General features: G+C 36.1%; 1 protein-coding gene across 1 annotated transcript in view; it reads left to right on the plus strand.

The window, feature by feature from the left end:
* LOC130232525 (adhesion G protein-coupled receptor L3-like) overlaps window positions 1-25,000 on the plus strand; it is a 242,469-nt gene that overhangs the window by 55,684 nt on the left and 161,785 nt on the right. The window contains 1 exon segment of the mRNA XM_056462477.1: window positions 11,936-12,045. Within this exon segment, the coding sequence (XP_056318452.1) occupies window positions 11,936-12,045 (110 nt within the window).

Below are 25,000 nucleotides of genomic sequence, written 5' to 3' on the forward strand. Positions count from 1 at the left end.
TTAATATTGAAAACATACCACCCATTTTATAAAAATGTTTTATTAAACTCTTTTATTAAACTAATTAATTAATTACTATTTGGATCAGCCTTTTCATAAATGTTTTAGATTTCAGTTTTAGACTTCAGTTTACTCTCAGTCTATAATATAAAATTGACAGCTTCATCAGACTAAACTCAGATCACTGTTTAGCTTTATTTTCATTTCGCTTTTAGCTTAGCCAATTTTCGTATCGTGTATTACTTGTTTCAGCTGCCTCCATAAACCTTATTTTTTACAGTTGTATGTATTCTGTTATGTTTATTTAAGCTTGTTTAATCATTACCTGTATTAATTATCAACACTCACTCAACGAATCTGAAACCAACATGTTGCAGTTCCTGATAAAATCAGCAGACCGCTTGTACAGCTCGATTGTATCGAATCTCTGCACACAATTGCACCGCAATTTGTTGATGCCCCGTTTCACCAGCTTAGTATCCAAATCCTTTTTCCAGCTAAAATAGATGTGCTCAAAGTTCTTGCATGAGTGATTCAGTCGATAGCTGAAGACATTAGTGGACAAAGCTGAAGCAGATCATTGCTGTTCGCTTTCCAGATGCAGAATGATTTATCGACTGCAGTGTTTTTTTGCAGAGCTGCTTTGATCATTAGGATGTTTGCAGACACATGACTGCCTGTAGGAGCGTTTGTTTCTGTAATCAATCCCATCGATTCACGGCCTCCTCATTTCCTTGTATTTTTTTTTTTCTGAGATGTTTGCAGGCCTGCACAATATATCATTTCTGCATTGATATTGCAAAGCTAAGGGGTTGTCTCTGATTTTAAATATTTAGGACTAATTTGAGATTCTCAATTGACATTCCAAAAGCATGCCAAAAAGGCCATTTAATTTAGCCTTAACTTCAGGCACATACGACCTTATTTGACTGAAGAAGCAGCAAAGCTTATTATGCATGCCATGATTTTTTTTCTCATATTACATATTGTGTAGCGGATCTCAAGCCAGTACGACAGTTCTAATATCAGTTGAATCGCTTTGTAAGAATCAGAAGACTATTAGGTATAATCAGTGTAATTTAATACTTAACCATTACTTATTGAGCTTTGATAATATGAAATATTTGGCTGATGCTTGTATGGTTTCAAAATGTCTAATAGATGTGCTTCACCTCTATTATGTGTGACAGAAGAATAATAATGACAGAGCAAAACGATTTATTACTCGGGGACGTGCGGTCAGGGGAGGCAGGTGAGGAAGTTATATTATATTATATTATATTATATTATTATATTATATTATATTATATTATATTATATTATTATATTATATTATATTATATTATATTATATTATATTATATTATATTATATTATTATATTATATTATATTATATTATATTATATTATATTATTATATTATATTATATTATATTATATTATATTATATTATATTATATTATATTATTATATTATATTATATTATATTATATTATATTATATTATATTATATTATATTATTATATTATATTATATTATATTATATTATATTATATTATATTATATTATATTATTATATTATATTATATTATATTATATTATATTATATTATATTATATTATATTATTATATTATATTATATTATTGTTATTATTATTATATTATTGTTATTATTATTTTATTATATTATATTATTATATTATATTATTATATTATATTTTATTATATTATATTATTATTATATTATATTATATTATATTATATTATATTATATTATATTATTTTATATTATATTATATTATATTATATTATATTATATTATATTATATTATTTTATATTATATTATTATATTATATTATATTATAAAAGAGCCATTCGATCCACGAGGCCACAAGGTGGCTTTGGATTAAGATGGCTGATCTGTGGACGACTACTGGGATGCAAGTCAGGACTTGATCAACCCTGGCTGGGTTGCCTAGGTGAGAGTGTACTGCATGATGTTGAGAGACCCGAAACACCCATTGATCCCAGGATAAAACCCTGAGGATGTGTCCCAGTGCATCCATGAAATGTTTTTTGCATAAATATAGATCGCAATACATATCGCAGAGAAAAAAAAAACATTGCAATGTCAATTTTTTTGTGCAGCCCTAGTTTAGGCGTACAACTTATGCACAGTCAGTCTTCTCAGTCAGTGTTACAGATTATTCAGCATTTAAATACGAGTTTAAGAAACAGCTAGAAGCAAATCTAATTTGTAATCATGTGTGATTCTTCTCTCCGGCTTTTAATGAAATTCTTATCGTTTATATTATATTCTAGGTGTATGCAACTTTACTGATATTGTATAGGTATCAATGTGTTTTTGATTTTAGTTTGGCATTTTTGTATCTGGCAGCAGGCAACAGATGAACATAAGCCCTTTTGGCTAACTCTGGCTTATTTACAGATAAATAAATAAATAAACAACGTGATCATGCAATCTACTGAGATCGTAGGGTATGCAATGTTGAGTCTGGATTATAATTTATCATTTGGATATGTTTTTGAGGCCTGTGACTGTATGAGGATTCTTCCAGAAGTCATTTATAACCTAAATATAATAAGTGTTAGTGTTGTCAGTCTTATTATACCAAAAAAAAGACTATGCAGTATTATTTGACACCTTATTTACTTCATTTGTATTGCTTACTTTGTTGTATTTATTTATGCTAGTGGATAATTATATTTTATGCAATAATAATATATTATTTATTCTTTAGAAAGTCTTATTTGCATAATTTCGGCTAGAATAAAAGCAGTTTTTAATTTTTTTAACCCATTTTAAGGTCAATATTATTAGCCCCCTTAAGCAATATTTATATTCGATTGTCTCCAGAACAAACCACTGTTATACAATGACTTGCCAAATTACCCTAACTTTACCCTAATTAACCAAGTTAAGCCTGTAAATGTCACTTTAAGCTGAATACTAGTGTCTTGAAGAATATCTAGTCTAATATTATGTGCTGTCATCATACATAAAAGAAATCAGTTGTTAGAGATGAGTTATTAAATCTATTATAATTAGAAATGTGCTGTAAAATCTGCTCTCTGTTAAACAGAAACTGCTGAAAAACTATACAGGAGGGCTAATAATTCAGATTTCAACCGTATATCGCAGAATAACAAAATATTGCAACGTTACATTTTTCCAATATGTTTGCATCCCAGAAAATATCCCTCCAGGCCTGTACAGTCGCCATATATGAGAACTAGCAGTCTGCAATCCTGGATTTGCATTGTAATCCTCATTGTGTTGCATAATTTACTCTAATCTCAAAGCAAATCCTTCGGATCTCGTGATGAAACCTGATTAAATCCTGAGCTGGAGTCCACTGCACTCCGCCGGCCGGTAAACAGGTAGTGTTTGTTTGGACGCATGTTGATTCGATCCTCTTAAACCCTGCGGGATCATTTATCCATGTTGAGTTTCTAAACCGTGAGCTGATCAGTTCAGACGAGTGTCTTCTTATGGGTCAATCCTGCATCGCTCCAGCTGGCATCAAAAACTGTCTCTGGTGTGACCTTATGGATTATAATCATGCTGGTATTGATGGGATGGACAGATAGCTTTTTTAGAGCAGTTTAATCCGATGTCACGACAACAAAAAATAACCAATCAGGGGTGCGTTTCCCAAACAACGACGTAACTCGCAGCTGAACTATCATGGTACGATGCATCTTTTGGGAAAGAATGATGTAGTGATGAATGTTTCCCAAAAGGCGTAGTTTCTCTGTCGCAGATTCATCGCTTGAACCAGGGGCATAGCAACCGGGGGGGATTTGGCGCCCTCACTTTTAGAGACAGACCATTTAGAAACAGGTGATTAATAATTATATGAATGTATGATCTCGTATAGCCGTCCCCCCCACTTTTAAAATGCCCGATTAATATAATCAGCAGGCCCATGTCATATACAATACAGATAATTAATAAATAACCCACTATAAGTTAAAAGCATTAACGTATGCTTTTTGTTTTCACAAGCTTTGGAGACGTGACATAAATTCCGCTTTTAAATAATAGGTCACCTTTAGCTTTCGCCATGAGGCTGTGTTCAAAATGACATCAATGTTTTCAAAGTGCACTGCGAAGAGAGCACAATAGTAGACATGAAGATCGCTAAAACTGAACTGTCAAAATAGTTAGAAAGCAAATTACACCTAAGAGAGATGACCTTAATGCTTATTTACTTTTCATAATTCCAACTTTGAATGTTAGAATGTTCTAAATGAATAGGGCATAGGGGGGATAAGTGGGAATAGAACACCAGGAACTATATATATATATATATATATATATATATATATATATATATATATATATATATATATATATATATATATATATATATATATATATATATATATATATATATATATATATATATATATATATATATATACAGTATATGCGTGTCTGTGTGATGGATGTAAAATTTGGCCCGGGACAACTTTTTTTTTCGCATCTGGCCCTTGGGCCAAAAAAGTTTGGACACCCCTGGAATAGATGGATATAAAAACCATATATAAGCCATATATAGGTTTGTACAATACAGTGTTTCCTCTCATATTTTTGCAGCTGGGGTGGCAGGCCTTTCACACTACCTACAGCTGACTTTTCCTGTTGTCACAACGTATTAGATATTTGTTATTTCAAAATGAAGATGAGACATATAAAGCAACAGAGTCAGCAGCTATAAGGAAACAGATCAAACAATTATTTATTCATTCATTCATTCATTCGTTCATTTTCCTTCGGCTTAGTCCATTTATTCATCAAGGGTTCCCACAGCGGAATGAACCGCCAACTATTCCAGCATATATATATATATATATATATATATATATATATATATATATATATATATATATATATATATATATATATATATATATATATATATATAAATAATAATACTAATTACAACAAGTGTATAAATATATATATATATAATTATTACAACAAGTGTATAAATATATATATATATATATATATATATATATATATATATATATATATATATATATATATATATATATATATATATATATATATATATATATATATATATTAACGCATGCGATTAATTTGAAATATTTAACGCATAAAAAAAATTAACGCAATTAACGCAGTTGGAGTTTTTTTTTATTTCCTGTTGTTGCCGACGTGCGTTTAAAGTGCAAAGAAATATGGATAATACCAAGGATGCACTTCTTGAAGGCAAGTTTCAGTATAAAACTATTAATGTCGCATTACCAGGCTATCCTGTGTTTCCTCCAGAGTTTCATCTAATTTGGGGATTTTCATTTTTAACTTTCCTTCAAATGGTTTTTAATAAAACTGCTTTTATTCTAGCCGAAATAAAACAAATCAGACTTTCTCCAGAAGAAAAAACATTATAGGAAATACTGTGAAAATTTCCTGAATCTGTTCAACATCATGTGGGAAATATTTGAAAAAGAAAAATTCAAAGGAGGTATAATAATCCTGATTCAACTGTATATACGAACCAGCGACCTTCTTGCTGTGAGGTGACAGCGCTAACCACTGAGCCACCGTGTCGTCCCACATAAAATTAAAGATTAAATAAATTGAAGAAATACTCTCAGATAGCAAATTGTTTTATTGTATATATATATTACACAATACAATTAATTGTATAATAGTATATTAATATATATATATATATATATATATATATATATATATATATATATATATATATATATATATATATATATATATATATATATATATATATAATATCTCTATATATATAATCAATTTTTTTTATTAAACAGAAAATGACATTTTAGGATTGAATTTTCAATGTGTTTGGATACTCCTGTAGATTGCAGATTGCAGAGTTTATGGTTTATTTTCATTATAATCAGCTTTAATAGGAGTGTTGAGAGCCTCATTTAGATTGATTTAGCACATGAATGATTCTGTCCTCCAATTGTTAGTCACAGTTGCACACACACACACATACACATTGGGTTTTCATGTTATATGTGGACTCTCGATAGACATGATATTGTGTATTATGTATATTTAGACTGTATATTTTATCATCTTCCCGCAGCCTTTAACAGAAATCTGCACTTTTAATTATCAAAATACTGCATGTTTTTAATGAGCCGTATTCCTCATGGGGACCAAAAACTTTCCCTAGAAGGTCAACAGTTACTGGTATCACTGCACTTGTGGGCACATTTGTTCCTCATGAGGTGATGAATACCAGGACCACACACACACACACACACACTTACACACACCCCGCTGCTCAGAAAGCATTTGTTCCCCATCATTACGCTCATGCTAACGGCTGAAGTGTCTCAGGTGTTGGACCTTCATCACACGCTGATCTGCTGACATTATTCTGACATTGAGCCTCACGGAGGGTTTCATCTTCCTCTCAGAGCTCCATCTGAGTGTGTAATGTGGCGTATTTCTCAGGGACGCTGAATATTCAGCAGGCAGTAATGTAGGTTTAGATGATGACTGATGCTCTGTGGTTCGGCTGGAGGTCTGATGGGGACGTATTATTGATGAACAGGATTGTTTTCATGCACGATACCAAATAAACACCATGAAACATCTTAACGCTGTCTATCATATGTAAGTAATGCGTTTGAGTTTGCAATCGGGTGGCATGGTGGCACAGTGGGTAGCGCTGTCACCTCACAGCAAGAAGGTCGCTGGTTTGAGCCTCGGCTGGGATCAGTGGTCATTTCTGTGTGGAGTTTGCATGTTCTCCCCGTGTTCACGTGGGTTTCCTCCGGGTGCTCCGGCTTCCCCCACAAGTCCAAACACATGCGCTATAGGGGAATTGGGTAAGCTATATTGTCATATGTAAAACATTTGCTGGATAAGTTGGTGGTTCATTCCGCTGTGGCGACCCCTGATTAATTAAGCGACTAAGCCGAAAAGAAAACAAGTCTCCTATCTATCATATCGCTCGGGTTCGAGTGCAGTGAAACACGCTTTCACAAAAGAGATAAAAATGTATGTTCGCTAAATTGTAGACAGCGCCCTCTAGTGGATTTGTCATCTGAAATATTTAATGAAATGTACCTGGAGCATTAGGTTAATTAGGTTAACTAAGCAGGTTAAGGTAATTGGGCAAGTCATTGTATAATGATGGTTTGTTCTGGAGACTACCAATATATGTATGTATATATATATATATATATATATATATATATAGCTTAAAGGGGCTAATAATATTGACCTTAAAATGGTGTTTAAACAATTAAAAACTGCTTTTATTCTAGCCTAAATAAAACAAATAAGACTTTCTCCAGAAGAAAAAATATTATCAGACATACTGTGAACATTTCCTTGCTCTGTTAAACATCATTTGGGAAATATTAAAAAAAGGAAAAGAAATTCAATGGGGGGCTAATAATTCTGACTTCAACTGTATATGCACTGCAAAAAAAGCTTTTCTTACTAAAGGCTGCCTCACACTGCCTTTTATTTTATTTTATTTTATTTTATTTTATTTTATTTTATTTTATTTTATTTTATTTTATTTATTTTTTATTTATTTTTATTTTTATTTTTATTTTTATTTTTATTTTTATTAATTAATTAATTAATTAATTAATTAATTAATTAATTAATTAATTAATTTTATTTTATTTTATTTTATTTTATTTTATTTTATTTTATTTAATTTAATTTAATTTAATTTAATTTTGTTTAGTTTAGTTTAATTTAATTTAATTTAATTTAATGTAATTTTATTTTATTTTATTTTATTTTATTTTATTTTATTTTATTTTATTTTATTTTATTTTATTTTATTTTATTTTATTTTATTTTATTTTATTTTATTTTTTTTATGTAATCCTGAACAATTGTAGCATGTCCGACTGCATGAACATGTCTCCCATGTCACACTGTAAGATCTCAGCTGTCATAATGTCAGACTGAACGACATTGAAGACAAAATCATGGCTGAAATCGCGCAGTGTGAGCGGGGCTTTAGAGTTTAGAGATCTTAAATTAAGAAGCATTTTCTAAACAAGCTAAAAAATATTGTCCTGTTTTCAGAAATAATGAGTCAAAATGAAGTGAGTTTTTCCTTAAAACAAGCAAAATAATGTGACAATGGGGGAAGCAGAATAGTCTTTTGTCAAAACGAAAAACAAGATAAATTAGTTTCCCTCATTGTCCGATTATCTTGCTTTAATTCATTTTAATTTATAAAGTCATTTATTTTTCTTGTTTTAAGGAAAGACTTCACACTATTACATCAAACTGAATATGAAATAAGTCATTTAGCAGCTTGGCTTTAATAAAAAATAACGAAGATGAACTATTATATGTCAAATATGATTCTGAACTCATGACCCTTTTAAGCACACTTCTATTCACACTCCATGCAACACGGAAAACAAAAGTTATTAAATAAAGCCGTTTCAGTTGTGCATAGTCAATCTAAATGCTTCAAACTCCTAAAGCACATAGAGGTTGTGTCGTGATGTGAAGTGCCATTGTGCTGTGTTGAACAGTAATTACATTTTGATGGAGAATTATGAATAGTTTTGAACAGTTTGCGCTAATAAATCATAAGCGATGACATTTAAGCAAATCAGGTCAATTTTGACATAACGTCTTCTTTAAAGTGGCTCAATTCTCATTTAATGAATTACACATGCAGTCAGAATGCCATTCAGTGCCATACTTCAGTGTTAACTATAATATCTGTTAACAGTTTCCGTATTTTGAGATTTACAAGTGTCTTCTGTTTATTTACGGTGGTGAATTGCATTATGGGACGTTTATATCTGCTCTGTTCACTTCTGAAGTTGAAAATTCAACTCTACGGTTTAATAAAGTGACTTTTATTGACATTTTTTTAGTTGTTTGAAATAATATAATGGATAAGAAATTAGGGCTGCACGGTTTTGGAGAAATCTAACATTGGGATGTTTTCGTTGCGGTATATATTGCGATGTGAATGCAATTTCACCAGATGACTTAAAGAATCCCATTTGGAATAGGATTTATCATTAGTTGATTGAATTCTGTAGGTGCATCTGCTTAAAACTTAATAAGCAATCTACAGGCATAGATAAATACAATAAAGAAAAGATACACATGAATTAAACTTGTTTTTCTATGTTTTCGTGGAGTCTAACAGTATGTAAATAATGTAATCTAAAATAATAGTCCATAATCATTGTTGTTTAAATAATTCAATAAAATTAATCATTGTTAAGGTTATGACTGGTACAGTTTCTTAGGCCTGAATGCTTTTAAAATCCATGTACAGTCACAGGGCTCAAAAACATATGCAAATGGTCATTTATAATCCAGACTCAACATTGCATATCCTGTGATGTGATCACAATGCGATATCGATGCTGGAACAATACATTGTGCAGCCTGATAACAAGTACTATATAAAGAAATAAGTCTGTAAAATAACAGAAAGTGTACTGACAGTTGATTTAGGATAAATATTTAGGTCATTTAGGGCTAGCAATGCACATGGAAAGAACCTATATAAACATATATGTATTAAAATAGGTTTTGCTATAGGGTTTTAATATATGTGACGTACATATAATATAGGAAAATGGCCATTTTTATATACTTAACATATATCAAAAACCTATATCAAAACCTATATTACAACATATATGTTTATATAGGTTCTTTCCATGTGAGCTCTCACTTATTTGCCATAGTTAAATTCCATAACATGCCAATTACATGTGATACCAAGTTCAAGTGTTCGCACATGCCTACGTTTCCTGGCTTTTTTTTTAGTTCTTAGTTAGCTAGTTTTTAGCCTTGATAATATAAAATATGAGGTATGCATCATGTGTGACAGTGTTGCCAAAGTGAGATGTGAGCTATATAGGGGACCTATCTTGTATGTACTTATAGGGCTTATATGTGGATATAAAGAAGCAATACAGGAGACCTATATGGCCTGTATATGCACATATATGCACCTCAATTTTCCTATATGTGGCATATATATGCATATATGCAGCGTTTATATTATCATATATGTGCATGTATACTGCATATAGGTTTCATATATGTGCATATATTGCCGTATAAGTTCTTTCCATGTGGGTTGGTTTTTGTAGCATAATATAAAACACCAACGCGGACAATATATGTCTTTAAACTATTAAAAATGTTGATAAAAGTCACTTTGTTCAAACTTTTCAAGGTAAATAGTTAAATTCCATAACATGCCAATTACATGTCATACCAAGTTCAAGTGTTCGCACATGCTTACGTTTTTTTTTTTTTTGGCTTTTTTTTTAGTTCTTAGTTAGCTAGTTTTTAGCCTTGATAATAGAAAATATGAGCTATGCATCATGTGTGACAGTGTTGCCAAAGTGAGATGTGAGCTATATAGGGGACCTATCTTGTATGTACATATAGGGCTTATATGTGGATATAAAGAAGCAATACAGGAGACCTATATGGCCTGTATATGCACATATATGCACCTCCATTTTCAGGCTCATTCTGAGAACGTAGTCTCGTGGACGTTTCTGGAGACCGCGAAATACGTCCCGGGAGGTACGTATTTTTGCAGTTTTTGTTTTCGCGAATCCGTGTGCGCGCTTTTTCCCGCGCCGTTCTCCCGTAAACCCACTAGAGGCCGCTGTGGAATGACCTTCCGCCTGTCTGCCTTGATGACAGAATGATTGACCGTGCAACCGGCCAATCGGCTGACCCAACCTCCTCCGTTCCTAAACCCAACCAACGACGATTCACAAAAGCCGTCCAGAAAAAGAAAAGCCCTCATCTAATTTTTACCACGTTTTCGGATTTTACCACATTCTCACCCTGTGACGAACTTGTTCGCTTTATTTTTTGGATTTTGTTTTTGTTTTCTTACTTGATTTCTGGAACCGCTCTTCCCCGGACTCGAACCCGGTCGTCGTCGTCGTGGTCAGCTCCTCTCTGCGTCTCGAGTCCGCCAAAGTACACAAAGAGCTAACCGGACAAACTGAATGTAGCGGGAAAGCCCGCCACACGGAGGCAAGCGGCCGGCTAGCCGGCCGGCAAGCGGCGAAAGGAACGGCGTCACACCACCCCGCAGCGTTCGCTTAAAAAAATGAAATGCAGCCGTACGTACCCCCGGCTACGTATTTCGCGGTCTCCAGAAACGTCCACGGGACTACGTTCTGAGAATGAGCCTGGGTTGTCAATTTTCCTATATGTGGCATATATATGCATATATGCAGCGTATATATTATCATATATGTGCATATATACTGCATATAGGTTTCATATATGTGCATATATTGCCATATAAGTTCTTTCCATGTGGGTTGGTTTTTGTAGCATAATATAAAACACCAACCCGGACAATATATGGCTTTAAACTATTAAAAATGTTGATAAAAGTCACTTTGTTCAAACTTTTCAAGGTAAAAAGTTCAAGGTCCGGTAATACAATTCAATAATATAAATAAACTGGGCAGAAATATTAAAGCATGCTTCACGAAATACGAATATAGATTATAAAAGATTATAAAAGACATTGCTTATGTTGTTTCCATCATGCAGAATGGCATTGTTTGTGGTTTAAACTAGTCTTAAGCATATTATTATGTCAACACTGATGTATTCTGGGTGTTTTTTGCTTCTTTCGATGGTTATTTATTCGTCCTGTTTGTTCACACACTGTTGTAATCTCTGCACATATGGTTCAGCCTCACCTAAGTCATTTTATTGTCCAAAAATCATGATAAAAATATATATAATACATCGTTCCCTGACAAGCTCCGTGTGTGTTGAGCTCAAAGTAAAGGTTATATGTGTCAACAGAGCCTTTAACCTCAGTGTGAGCAATAGTCCTGACAGCGCTGATGATTTTCCTCCATCTGTTTGTGTTTTCAGGTGTAATAACAGGACACAGTGTGCTGTCGTGGCCGGACCGGATGCTTTTCCCGACCCCTGTCCTGGGACATACAAATACCTGGAAGTCCAGTATGAATGCGTCCCGTACAGTATGTATCTGTTTAATATGATTATGATCATCTGTTATCAGTAACACTTTACAATGTACTTTACTGATGATTGAATTAGGCCATTGAATGACTAAATACATTGGGACACTGGAGCATGTTGCATGGGTATGTTTTTGGCAGTAGTCAAAAATACATAGCATGGGTCAAAAGTATTGATTTTTATTTTATGGCAATAGGTATAAAATGGTATTAAGTAGGGCTGCATGATATTGGAAATATCTAACATTGCAGTATTTTGTTTTATATATTACGATATGAATATAACTTCACCAGATGGTAGCTCTGTTTGGAAAGTTATTGTTCATTCAGATCAGCCAGGATGGCCAAGTCCTCTACCATGCAGTGCATCTGCATAAAATATAATAAATGAAAGCATATATAAATAACATAGCAAAAATAAAAGTGAAATAAACAGTACTTTACACTTTATTGAGGAGTCTAACAGTATTTGAGTGCAGAAATTGAGCAGTCACACTTAAAATAACATGGTCATCGCTGTATGAATAATTAAAAATAATGCTATCTTTATCTTTGAATCTTTATTAAACGATCTAATCCTGTGATGTGAATATTGCAGATACACACATTGCGATATCGATGCTCAAATTATATATTGTTCAGGCCCGGTATTAAGTAAAGATCATGAGATACATGAAGTTTCTACTGTAAACAAATTAAAGCACCAATTTTCATTAGTAATGTGCACTGCTAAACACTTCATTTAGACAACTTTAAAGGTGATTCTTACAGTATTTTGATTTATTTTGAATCATCATATATTTAATCATAATCATTACAGACTTTTAAATAGCTGTATGCATAAAAGTATATACCTGTATCTATATAAATTATAATTAAAAATCAGAACAAAACTACCACTTATGGTTGGATGTGTGTTCAAGAGTCATAAATAATGCACAGTCAAGGTACTGATGTGGTCACAATAGAAAAGCGGATGTTGCAGCTTGTTATTGTTTTAATAATTGAATGCATTAGAGTTAGTTCTGCTTATACTATAGTTCCCACACCTAAAGGCACAGGTGTTTCTGTCTGGTTTTTGTCCTGCGTGTAGCACTAGTTTCTCACACATCTGCTCCAAAGCTTTCAGTTGTGTTTTGATGTGATTTATGACTGTTCAAAACAGTCATTCAGCATTGTGATATGGAGCTGTAATGCACTGAAAACCTGCCAGAACTACTTTACGCTTAAGTGAAAGTAACTTTAGAATGTGTATCAGCCAATCTGAATCAAGTATTCAGGCCCTAATGTTAACAAGCACCACTTGGGATATTAATAACACGTTAGTAATTATTGAAATTAGCATTAGCTATGATTGTAAATGCTGTAAGTGTTGTTCATTCGTTAGTTTGTGTTAGTAAATACTATAAAATCAAAATGTACAATGTTTATTTTGCTAGCTCGCATTGCTATTCTCAAGATGAATAATTAATCCGTGCAAGTTACTCCACTGAAAAAAAAATGGTTTGTTTTGGTAATCTTCAATCAAAGTCTGAACATTTGCTTCCGCTTTGGAGTGGCGCTCCATCTGTTGACGTCAACCTGAGGGTTTCCATAGCACTGCATATTAATACCAAAGACTATAGAATACACAACACATGTCACTCATTTTGAGGAAAAGTGTGGCAGTTTCTCAAAACCAAGTATGAAAAGTTTGGACATGCGTCCTAGGAAGTTTAGACTTGCCAAGTTTTATCCTAATATGAAATTTTATAGTAACCTTGGCAACCAATTTGGAGAATTTGATGTTTCCTCTTTCAAGCAGAGTGCCGGAGCATACTGCCCAAAAGGTGTTTCAAAGATAGCCGCCGAGTGAAATGACTTGCCTTTAAGCAGCTTTGTTAATACCCTCTTTTAATGTTCGTTTGCAATGAGGAAATGACATGCAAAAGAAAGCCCCGCCCCCTACTCAATATTCAGTTTCAGTTGGATGTATATTAACATTCATTCATTTATTTTCTTTTCGGCTTAGTCCCTATCTTATTCTGGGGTCACCACAGCGGAATGAACCGCCAACTTATCCAGCACATGTTTTACGTAGCGGATGCCCTTCCCAGCACTGGGAAACATCCATACACACTTATTCAAACTCACACACTATGGACAATTTAGCTTACATAATCACCTGTACCGCATGTGTTTGTACTGTGGGGGAAACCGGAGCACCCAGAGAAAACCCACGTCAACACGGAGAGAACATGCAAACTCCACACAGAAATGCCAACTGACCCAGCCGGGACTCAAACCAGTGACTTTCTTGCTGTGAGGCGATTGTACTACCCACTGCGCCACCGTGACGCCCTATATGTTAACATACAAACTTTAACTGATGGAAGATTATTGGATCACACACAGTAAAACAATGCTGAAGTCCACACATTTCCTAAGTCAAAAATAAGTTAACTTCATTGTTTTTGCAAATTTAAGTTGATTGAACGTAAGAAATTAGGTTGTTCCACAAAAAACTTGTTAGTTCAGCTCATTTTAGATCAGTAGTTAGAAAAAGGAGCAAAAAAAATCACTTTTTGAGGGCAAAACACAAACTCAGCTCAATGAAAATGGCAGCCTTAAATCTGATTTACTCCACTTCTTTTTTTCCCTGCAGTTAAAAGTCTCTCCTTTACTTGAACTCATGCGTTCCTATCTCTCTCTCTTTTTCTCTGAGTGTGTGTGTGTGTGATGACTTTGGTTACTGTGAGCTCCGTGATAAACTATGTAAGCGCTGCACTTTGTCAAAATGAGTAAGTTGCCAGATAGCTAATGATAGCGTTTGGCCATGATAGATCGGCTCTTCTGTATCTTTAGTTATGGGAGCGAAGCGTCGCATCCATCTACCTGCAGGAATACCTGCGCTATTTACTCTGTTGGCTTTTCCGCACACCGCTGTTCATCTATACTGATAAATGAACGCCACGCAAGCGTGAATTGAGTTTAATTGCTGCAGACTGAAGCTGGAGATGAAAATAAGGACTTTCTTTCCACTATTGTTCAAAAGTTTGAGGTCAGTAGCGTTTTTTTTTAGCAGAGAATTAGCGTTTATTCAGCAACAGCGCATTGAATTGATCAAATGTGATGGTATGCACATTCATAATGCAACAAAACATTTCTATTTCTATTTAAATGAATGTTGTTCCTTTGAGCTTGTTTAATATTCATAAGAGACTCTTAAAATTAAGTACATCACAGTTTCCATTAAATGAGCTGTGCACTGCAAGAAATCGCAACACAGGCTCATTCTGAAAACGTAGCCCTATGTAGATTTCTGGAGATCATGAATTATGGAGCCAGAGGAGCGTATGGCTGCATTTCGTCTTTAAAATGAACGCTACGGGGCGGTATGCCTACATATGGACGACTTTACCACTGTTACCAGTTTGTCCAGTGGCTCGCCATATGTCAGCGGACTTGAGATACAGAGAGGAGTTGACTGCGACAATGGGGTTCGAGTCTGGCGAATAACTATTCCAGAAAGCGGGTAGGACAAAAACAAAAGGCAAAAGAATAAAACAAACAAGAAAACAACAGGTTGAGAATGTGGTAAAATCTGAAAACGTGGTAAAAAATCAGGTACATTTCTTTTACTGGATTGCTTTTCAAAATACTGTCGGATGAGTTTAGGGAAGGGGGTGGGTGCTGGTCATTCGGTGCTTTTGAAAACACTGTCGGTTGGGTTTAGGGAAGGAGGAGGGTGGGGTGATCGGTCAGTCAGTCAGTCAGTCAACTGCAGGTGTATTTATGTGCGAACAGCAGGCGTGAATGGCTGAGAAATTCGAGATCTGAAAATGCATACACAGTGGCCTCTGGTGCATTCACGAAAACACTAAATCTGCAAAAAAACATAGCTCCTGGGACAGATTTGGCACTCTCCAGAAATGTATGTAGGGGTACGTAATCAGAATAAGCCTGGGTTGAAAAAATGCTTTTCGTACTTTGTTTGTTTTTTTGTCTTGTCTTTCTAGTCCAAATATCTAAACATTCTTAAATCAAGAAGAACTTTCTAGAAAATCAAAACATTTAATTGAGTTTTTCCTTAAAACAAGCTAAATAATCTGCCAATAAGGTAAGTAAAATAATCTTATATCAAAAGGAAAAACAAGATTATTATTCTTACTAGGGATGTAACGATTCACCTGACTCACGATGCGATACGATTCACGATACTGATCTCACGATGCAACATTTTGTGATGATTTTTTAACAAAATTATTTGAGACAAATTTAAGGTGCCCATTTCACCTTTCGCCCCTTGCTCTTAAATGCGAGTCTGTTCTGTGCTTTCGCTTTGATTAGGCATGAAAACACTTTGAAATAATATAAAAACGGTGGGATTTCCTTTCCTTTTCATTACAGGTGCCATCTCCCCTTCATATGCAATCCTCAATACAGTCATATAGCGGTGCGTGACTGTCAGCTGACGCGCTCCATAGTGATAAATAGACGCTGTTTCCCAAACGGATTCTGCATACGCGATTTGAAGCGGAGTGAAAGTCTGGGTTTAGATGCGTGTTTAGTTAGGAAAGCTATCGAAAGCTTTCATTATAACACTAGATCTGTGCATTTTTAAAGTGACACCTGTTATTTAATGTAATGAAACAAGAAAAATCTAAATAAATAAGAGATTCATTCGCTGCTCTTTAATCAGAATGTGTACGTTATACAGTAAAGAGACGGCTAATGTGATTTGATAGCTTGATTCTGTTTCATTATAATAGCTTTTAATTTTAATAAGCTGAACTGTTTGCTAATTTATTAGCTGCTAATGAATTTTTCTTTTGTAAATAATAATAATAAAACATATTACTGATCATTTAACTGTTTATTTACAATGAAACCGCTCCAAATGAACAGATTCGGTTATGGTCGGGGGAATCCCTTATTATGGTGATCATATCCCTTATTTTCACATCCCAATGTTGACAGGTATGCTGTACAGAGCAGTGTGGCACGACAGCATGGAGATCTTCAATCATCTAATCCCTGATTTTAGCAAGTTGCATGGGCTTGGCTAAATTGACTATTCTTTTAGGATGAGTGAGTAGTTGGCAACCAGTCTACTTGAATATTAGTTAATCCTGTAACATGTGGATGACAGGCAACGTTAGGATCCAAGTGCAGGTTTATTCGGTAGTCAGGCAAGCAAGGGTCAACACAGGTGCAAACAGATGAATAAAGGCAAATCCAGAATCGTAGTCACTATAACAGGCGAGAGGTCAGAAGGCAGGCAGTGAACATGGATAAACAGACAAACTTGGCAAGGGTCAAAACACTGAGAAACAAGACTAAGGAAAACACGTTGAATTGTCACTTTACAGGTAAACAAGACTCTGCAAAGGAAGTGATTGTGTGTGCTGTTTAAATAGTGTGTGTAATCAGTCTAGAAGCAGCATCAGCTGTGGGAGTCCAATCAGTGGAGACTTGGAGCAGGTGTGTGTGTGTGGCATGACTGAATTTGTAGTTCATAAGATGTAGTCCATGTGAATGTGAGTGTTTACCAGCGACCTCTGGTGGTTAGATCGCTGGTAATCATGACAAATCCTGCACCCTCTGACTTCTAACTTCAGAGTGTCGACATACTGTCCGTGAGAAGACACGCAAATGAGGGGCGTGAAAATCTGAGCGGCGTTTCGTCCCTAATGAACGTATAACTGAAGAGTAAGGAAGCAGATGTAAATCAAAACAACTCTAAGTCATAAATGATAAATGTGATCCATTCTCACAATTGGATATACAGTCTAAATTTTAGGATCACTTAAAATTGGAGTCAGATTAAATTCGGAGCTAAAAAACGAATATAAATAAATTCGAATAAATAACTCAATTCTTTTCAGAAGCACTAGAAAAGGCTTATATGCATTTAACCTTCGACCATGCTGTTCGTTTCGTCATTGGGCTAATAGATGGACTTTTACACCAGGATCAACAAAGATCCAGGATCGCATCGTTCTTGGCCAAATCATGATGCTGTACATGATGCGAGTACTGTAAATAGTAAGTAAGTAAGTTGGGGTGAACTAGTCCCTTTAAGGTAATTTCCTTGTAGAAATGGACAATAGGTGAATATAAAATCAAGCGTTATGCATTGTGTTTTCACTCTTCTGATGTCATGTGATAGCCGTACAAGAAAAGCAGAAGAAATTCGACCTCCTCCTTTTGTCATTAGTTGAATTTGAAAAATGCCATTCTGAGCTGTCATTGCACAGCAAAACAGCTGCGAGACGCTTTCATTTCCTTCTCAAAAGCTTGATGTCATATTAAACCCGTGTTTTGGGGATTTGAACTGCAATGGCGGTAATTCAAGCTGACGGAAAGTTCACGTTTGTGTGAATAATTTCCTTAAAGCGTCAATTAACACAACAAACAGAGCCGCCCGTCTGATGGCTCGAATCCTCACGTGCGTAATTTAATCTGGCTTTTCCAGAGGACATCCGAGATAGCGTTTATTTGTCACTGTCATGTGTTTATGCCAGACGGAAAGAGCCGCGTCACCTGTTAATAACGGTATTATCGGTGACAAATGCACCTCAGCGCATATTAAATCTGTCATTGTGCGGTCGCATGAAAGAAGGGCTGTAAGAGAGCGAAAGATTGGCTTGATGAAGAGAAGAAGAGGGGAAAAGCAGATGAATGAACTCATTAATGGAGAGCGAGACGTGGGCGGAGCCTGTGAGACTCCTGCATTATGCACTACTGTTCAATAGGAAGATCTCTGAAGGATAATCTTCTGTGGGAAAGTCTAGAAGGGATACAGCTGCAGATACACACATCAATATAGCATCACTTTTGTGACACTATGCAACAATAATTCATATTTTTACATTACTGTTAGGGTTGGGGTGGGGGTAGATGTTAATAAAATACAATTTAATGGGTAATTTAATAAATAATGTGACTAATAATCAATATAATTACTGTTTTTACATTACTGTGAGGGTTGGGGCAGGGGTAGATGTTAATAAAATACAATTTAATGGGTAATTTAATAAATAATGTGACTAATAATCAATATAATTACTGTTTTTACATTACTGTGAGGGTTGGGGCAGGGGTAGATGTTAATAAAATACAATTTAATGGGTAATTTAATAAATAATGTGACTAATAATCAATATAATTACTGTTTTTACATTATTGTGAGGGTTGGGGCAGGGGTAGATGTTAATAAAGTACAATTAATGGATAGTTTAATAAATAATGTGACTAATAATCAATATAATTACTGTTTTTACATTACTGTGAGGCTTGGGGCAGGGGTAGATGTTAATAAAATACAATTTAATGGGTAATTTAATAAATAATGTGACTAATAATCAATATAATTACTGTTTTTACATTACTGTGAGGGTTGGGTTTAGGGTTGGGGCGGGGGTAGATGTTAATAAAGTACAATTAATGGATAATTTAATAAATAATATGACTAGTAATCAATATAATTACTGTTTTACATTACTGTGAGGGATAGTTTTAGGGTTGGGGTGGAGGTAGACTTTAATAAAATAAAATAAATGAGTATTTTAATTAATAAAATTAATAATACAATGTATAATCACTGTTTTTACATTACTGTGATGGTTGGGTTTAGGGTTGAAACGGTTGCAGTTTTTGTTTTCACGAATCCGCGCCGTTCTCGCGTAAACCCGCTAGAGGCCACTGTCGAACGGCCTTCCACCTGTCTGCCTGGATGAAAGAATGATTGACCGTGCGACCGGCCAATCGGCTGACCCACCCTCCTCCGTCCCTAAACCCAACCAACGACGATTCATAAAAGCCGTCCAGAAAAAGAAAAGCCCTCGTTTGATTTTTACCACGTTTTCGGATTTTACCACACTCTCACCCTGTGATGAACTTGTTCGCTTCATTTTTTGGATTTTGTTTTTGTTTTCTTACCTGATTTCTGGAACCGCTCTTCCCCGGACTCAAACCCGGTCGTCGTCATCGTGGTCAGCTCCTCTCTGCGTCTCGAGTCCGCCAAAGCACACTAAGAGCTAACCGGACAAACTGGTTGCAGCGAGAAAGGCCTTCAAACAGAGGCGTGAGGCCGGCCTTCAAGCGCCGAAAGGAACGTCACACTGCCCCGCAGCGTTCACTTAAAAAAATGAAATGCAGCCGTATGTACCCCCGGCTACGTATTTCGCGGTCTCCAGAAACGTCCACGGGACTACGTTTTCAGAATGAGCCTGGGTTGAAATATGTTGTTTCCATAGATACAGCCCACAGCTCTAAATGAATGGGTTTCTATTGCTCAGTCAACTGTAATTACATGTTTTTTTCTAATATTTTACATACATTTTATTTTTTGCTTCAATATATATATAGTATTTGCAGAGCTAGACGTCTTGAATTATTTCAGTATTGATTTACAACAGTCACTATCATTTATTGAAGCTGAACTTTTTTTGTATTCCGCTGTTGGTTTGATCAAAGATTTCTCTTTCCAAAGGAGGAGCGGAGAAATACTGGAAGAGATATTTGTTGGACAAAACTGAGATAGCGAGAAGCCCTTTGCAGTGTTGCTGTGGCGGGTGTCGTGTCTGCTGTAGGAGGGCCTTTGATACGAGAGCTTGACGTGTGTTAGTATTCATAGAGAAAGACCACCAGTGAGAGTCTGACTGACAGCCGGCGTCTCTCCTTTACACATCAAATAGCAAGACACCCCGGGACAGTGAAGGTGATTTAGTGAGCGTGCTGACCCTGAGTGATGGACACTGCTGTTGATGTCTGCGGCTCGTATTATTTATTTCAGCTCTGACCTTGAATTCGTCTGCAGTTTTTGAGGCACTCGTACACAACCACACACACACACACACACACACACACACACACACACACACACACATACACACACACACATATACAGAAAGTTTTATTGAGTTCAGACGGGATGTTTGCGATCATCGCTAGTGTTTACTAAGGCAAGCGCCAGTGTTTGTATTGCGCATACTGATAGTTTGGGATTTAAACAAACTCCCCACCGTGTTTGATACTGAACGATACTTCAAATCAAGAGGCTCGTTAAAGGGGAAAGTATGTTGTAACTTTTACTGGCGTTGAAATTTACGATTTCCACCTGGAGGCAATAAAACTAGTGAAAACAACACAGAATGACACTATAGGAGCCATATATATTGACCAGCTGCAAAAGAACAAAAAAAATACAGATATAATTCGACATTTATTATCATAAAAGTGTTTTTTCCCCACAAAAAAGTGACTTATTGTAAATATTATAGTGTTTTTGAACCATGCTGTAGTGCTGTACTTGAATTAAGCTGCAGTCACACGGGACTTTTCCTCCCATATGGCCCGTTTCCACTGAGTGGTACGGTACGGTTCGGTTTGGTACGCTTTTATGGCCGTTTCCACTGTCAAAAAGCGTACCGAACCGAACTGTACCACTTTTTCGGCACCCTTTCGAAAGGGTACCAAACACAAGAAAGGGTACCAAAAGGCGGAGCCACACGCACAGCTGAACGCTATTGGTTTACAGAGATACGTCATTCGCTTACTCAACAAGCCAGAATGAAAACAAAAAACCCGCCATGTTTGAAATACACAGCGAGAGATTATAGCGGAATTATAAATACATATAATAATGAGCCATGGTCGATCTGGGCTCAAACAAACCTTGTCGTCGTCTTGATAAACAGCCACAAAGCCAAGAAGAAGAGCAGATTTACCCTGTGCCTCGTAGTTTTTTACGAGCCAGTCTGAGGCGCGAGCGGTTTCGCTTTCTTGCTAGCGCTCGCGCGCGTCTAACATTATATCTGAAATAACACACTTCTTGAGCTGATGATAATAACCTGCGCTTGATTATTGACGTGCTTTTGAAACCCGATCCTGTCAGACACTGACAAACGCGAGAGTGAAGCGCAAAGAAACAAAGGAGAAGCTGGAAAAAAGGAGCACATTATTTATCAGCAAACATGAACAAAATGCCATGATTAACTAACTTATTATCTTCACCTTTTGGACTAATATTAACCGGGAATGATGGAGTTACTCTCTAACAGAGGCTACATATGCTGCTGAAGATTACAGACACAGATGAGAGGTTTACACTGACTGTAGGCTATATTTTGTGTTGTTTTGAACCTAAATACAGACGAAATGTCTGCTATGTGTAGTTCTTCTGTAGTTGCTAACATATCGGAGACTGTAAGGGGCTGTATGTGTTTATATTTGTTCATTTATTTAGTTATTTAATATAATTACAGACGTTACAGTAGGCTGTTTCGCACTGTCATTGCAGTTATAATCAACTCATGTTCATAGTAAAGTTAGTAATAAACATTTCTACACAAGTGTTTATGTGTGTAAAGCATCTGTGTTGTGAGAAGAGCTTCTCATATGATATGTGAGCGACCCGTACAGCTTAATTGTAGACATTTCCTCGAACGAGAATGACGTCGACTGAAACTTTCTGTCATACACCACGCCCACCAAAAGGGTACCCTTGTTAGTGGAAACACAAGCTACCGTACCAAACCGAACCGTACCGTACCAGTCAGTAGAAACGAGCCAATAGACTTCCATTCATACGTCTGCGAATGCGTCAGACTGGAAACGCAAGCTCATGCAAAAAATTTCGCAGTTACTTGTTGCACAAGCTTGTGTTTCTGCATTAGCGTGCGTCTGAATGAATGTCTATGGGGAGAACAGTGCAGTGTGACCGCAGCTTAAACTGTGAAACTCTGACCGATGTGGGGAGACTTTACTCGCACGTGACTTGATTTAGCTACTTTTGTCCGTTTAGAAACGTTGCCATGTGAAAGCGAACCGCACCAAGAATATTGTAACATTTTTAATCCTTGTTTCAGAACAAAACAAGCGATCTACAGGTGTGAAAGCACCCTAATTGCCAATCAAACCTTTAAACATCAATTAAATGCTACAGATCAACATTATCAGATGCAGAAATTAAACTGAAAACTTGTTTATCGGAGCCAATATTAGCGGATCGTTCAAATGGTCAGACGTTCACAATACAGATTGCATTATAGAGGATCTGAAAATAGAAGACAAATATGCTTGTCTTCGCATCGACTGCAGAAATCGAGCCGTCTGTTCGGTCTCTTTACCAGGTGTAGCACAGATATTTAATTAGCCTTTAATTACTTTTGCCTTAAGTCCAGTTCCCAATAATGCCTCTTCAGCAGGAGTGAGGAGAATGGCTGGCCTAGCATGCATTGTGGGTTCAGATGCGGCTCTTTGTCTTCTGTGTGTCTGCACAGAGAGAATCGCTTTATGGATTCTGGCCTTTATGAGGGCGATAGAATGAGAGCTGATTGTTTTGGCAGCTCTTTTCTTTTTTTTTTTTTGCACCTGCGTCTTTCTCTGGCCATAATCAATCTTCTGTGCATAAGTTCGCATGCGATGTTCTGTGGTCTCGCCAGATGATTCGCCATCATCGGCCTTTAACAAACAACACCTGTGTTCGATCTGTGACACCTGCTTTTTTTAATCTGTTGCTGTGTTTCCAAGACAATCTGAAGCTTGCACTGCGTCTCCTTGTTGTCATGAGACTGGGTCCTCGCCATGTTTCACATTATAAAATTTAGTTCATTTTCTTTTCGGCTTAGTTCCTTAATAATCAGGGTTGGCCACAGCGGAATGAACTACCAACTTATCCAGCATATGTTTTACGGAGCGGATGCCCTTCCACCTGCAACCCATCTCTGGGAAACATCCATACACACTCATTTACACGCATACACTACGGCCAGTTTAGTTCATCAATTCCCCTACAGTACATGTGTTTGGACTGTGGGGGAAACGGGAGCACCCAGAGGAGACCCACGCCAACACGAGGAGAACATGCAAACTCCACACAGAAATGCCAAATCACTCAACCGAGGCTCGAAGTTAATATTAAAATAAGTATTAGGGATGCTCTGATCAGGATTTTTGCAGCCGAGTACTAAATACTTGTCATTGTGAAGGATAAAAAACCTAGAGAGAAAACAGGCTAAGTTGGGCACGACCATTTCTCCTATGGCCAAACATCTTGTGCAGAGCTTCAATCTAGGCGCTGAAGAAGCTGGACGTCAGCGAAGACTCGTCTGTCTCTGGAGCGTCACAGGAACAATCTCATGCTCTCCACTCCTCCATGACCACCACAGCAGCTGCTCAGGATACGGCCTGGTCCAGGATTATGGAAACCTTGGGATCATCTCGTCGCTGGTCTTGGATCGAATCAGCGGCGCTGCATAGTCTGAGGGCCTCGGGATGAGTATCCCCAGGTGGAAATGGAGAATAAATAGAATAATTAGCGTAGCTGCTGTTCATAGTGTATATAAACAAGATGCAGAAACCTGCGTGGAGCACATTCATGTATCACACCGCTAAGTGATGCAGTGAATGTATGCTTTACTGAACAGATAGGTCTTTAATCTAGTTTTGAATTGGGAGAGTGTGTCTGAGCCTCGGACGTTATCAGGAAGGCTATTCCAGAGTTTAGGAGCCATAAATGAGAAGGCTCGACCTCCTTTACTCGACTTTGCTATTCTAGGTACTACAAGAAGCCCTGAGTTTTGAGATCTAAAAGAGCAGGTTGGATTGTAGCGAGACTGAAGATTGGTTAGATAAACAGGAGCTCGATTATTTAGAGCTTTATAGGTAAGAAGTAATAATTTAAAATCAATACGAAACTCAACAGGCAGCCAGTTTAAGGAGGGTAATACTGGTGTGATGTGACCTGGTAAGAACTCTGGCAGCTGCATTTTGTACTAGCTGAAGTTTATTAATAGAGGATGCTGGGCAGCCAGCAAACAGAGCATTACAGTAATCCAGTATAGAAGTCATAAAAGCATGGACTAGCTTTTCTGCATCTGAGATGGATAGCATACTTCGTAACTTAGCGATATTTCTCAGATGAAAGAAGGCAGTTTTTTGTGACATGGGAGTTAAAGACATCTGTCAA

Source organism: Danio aesculapii, chromosome 7 (assembly GCF_903798145.1).
Source record: "Danio aesculapii chromosome 7, fDanAes4.1, whole genome shotgun sequence".
Classification (NCBI taxonomy): Eukaryota; Metazoa; Chordata; class Actinopteri; order Cypriniformes; family Danionidae; genus Danio; species Danio aesculapii.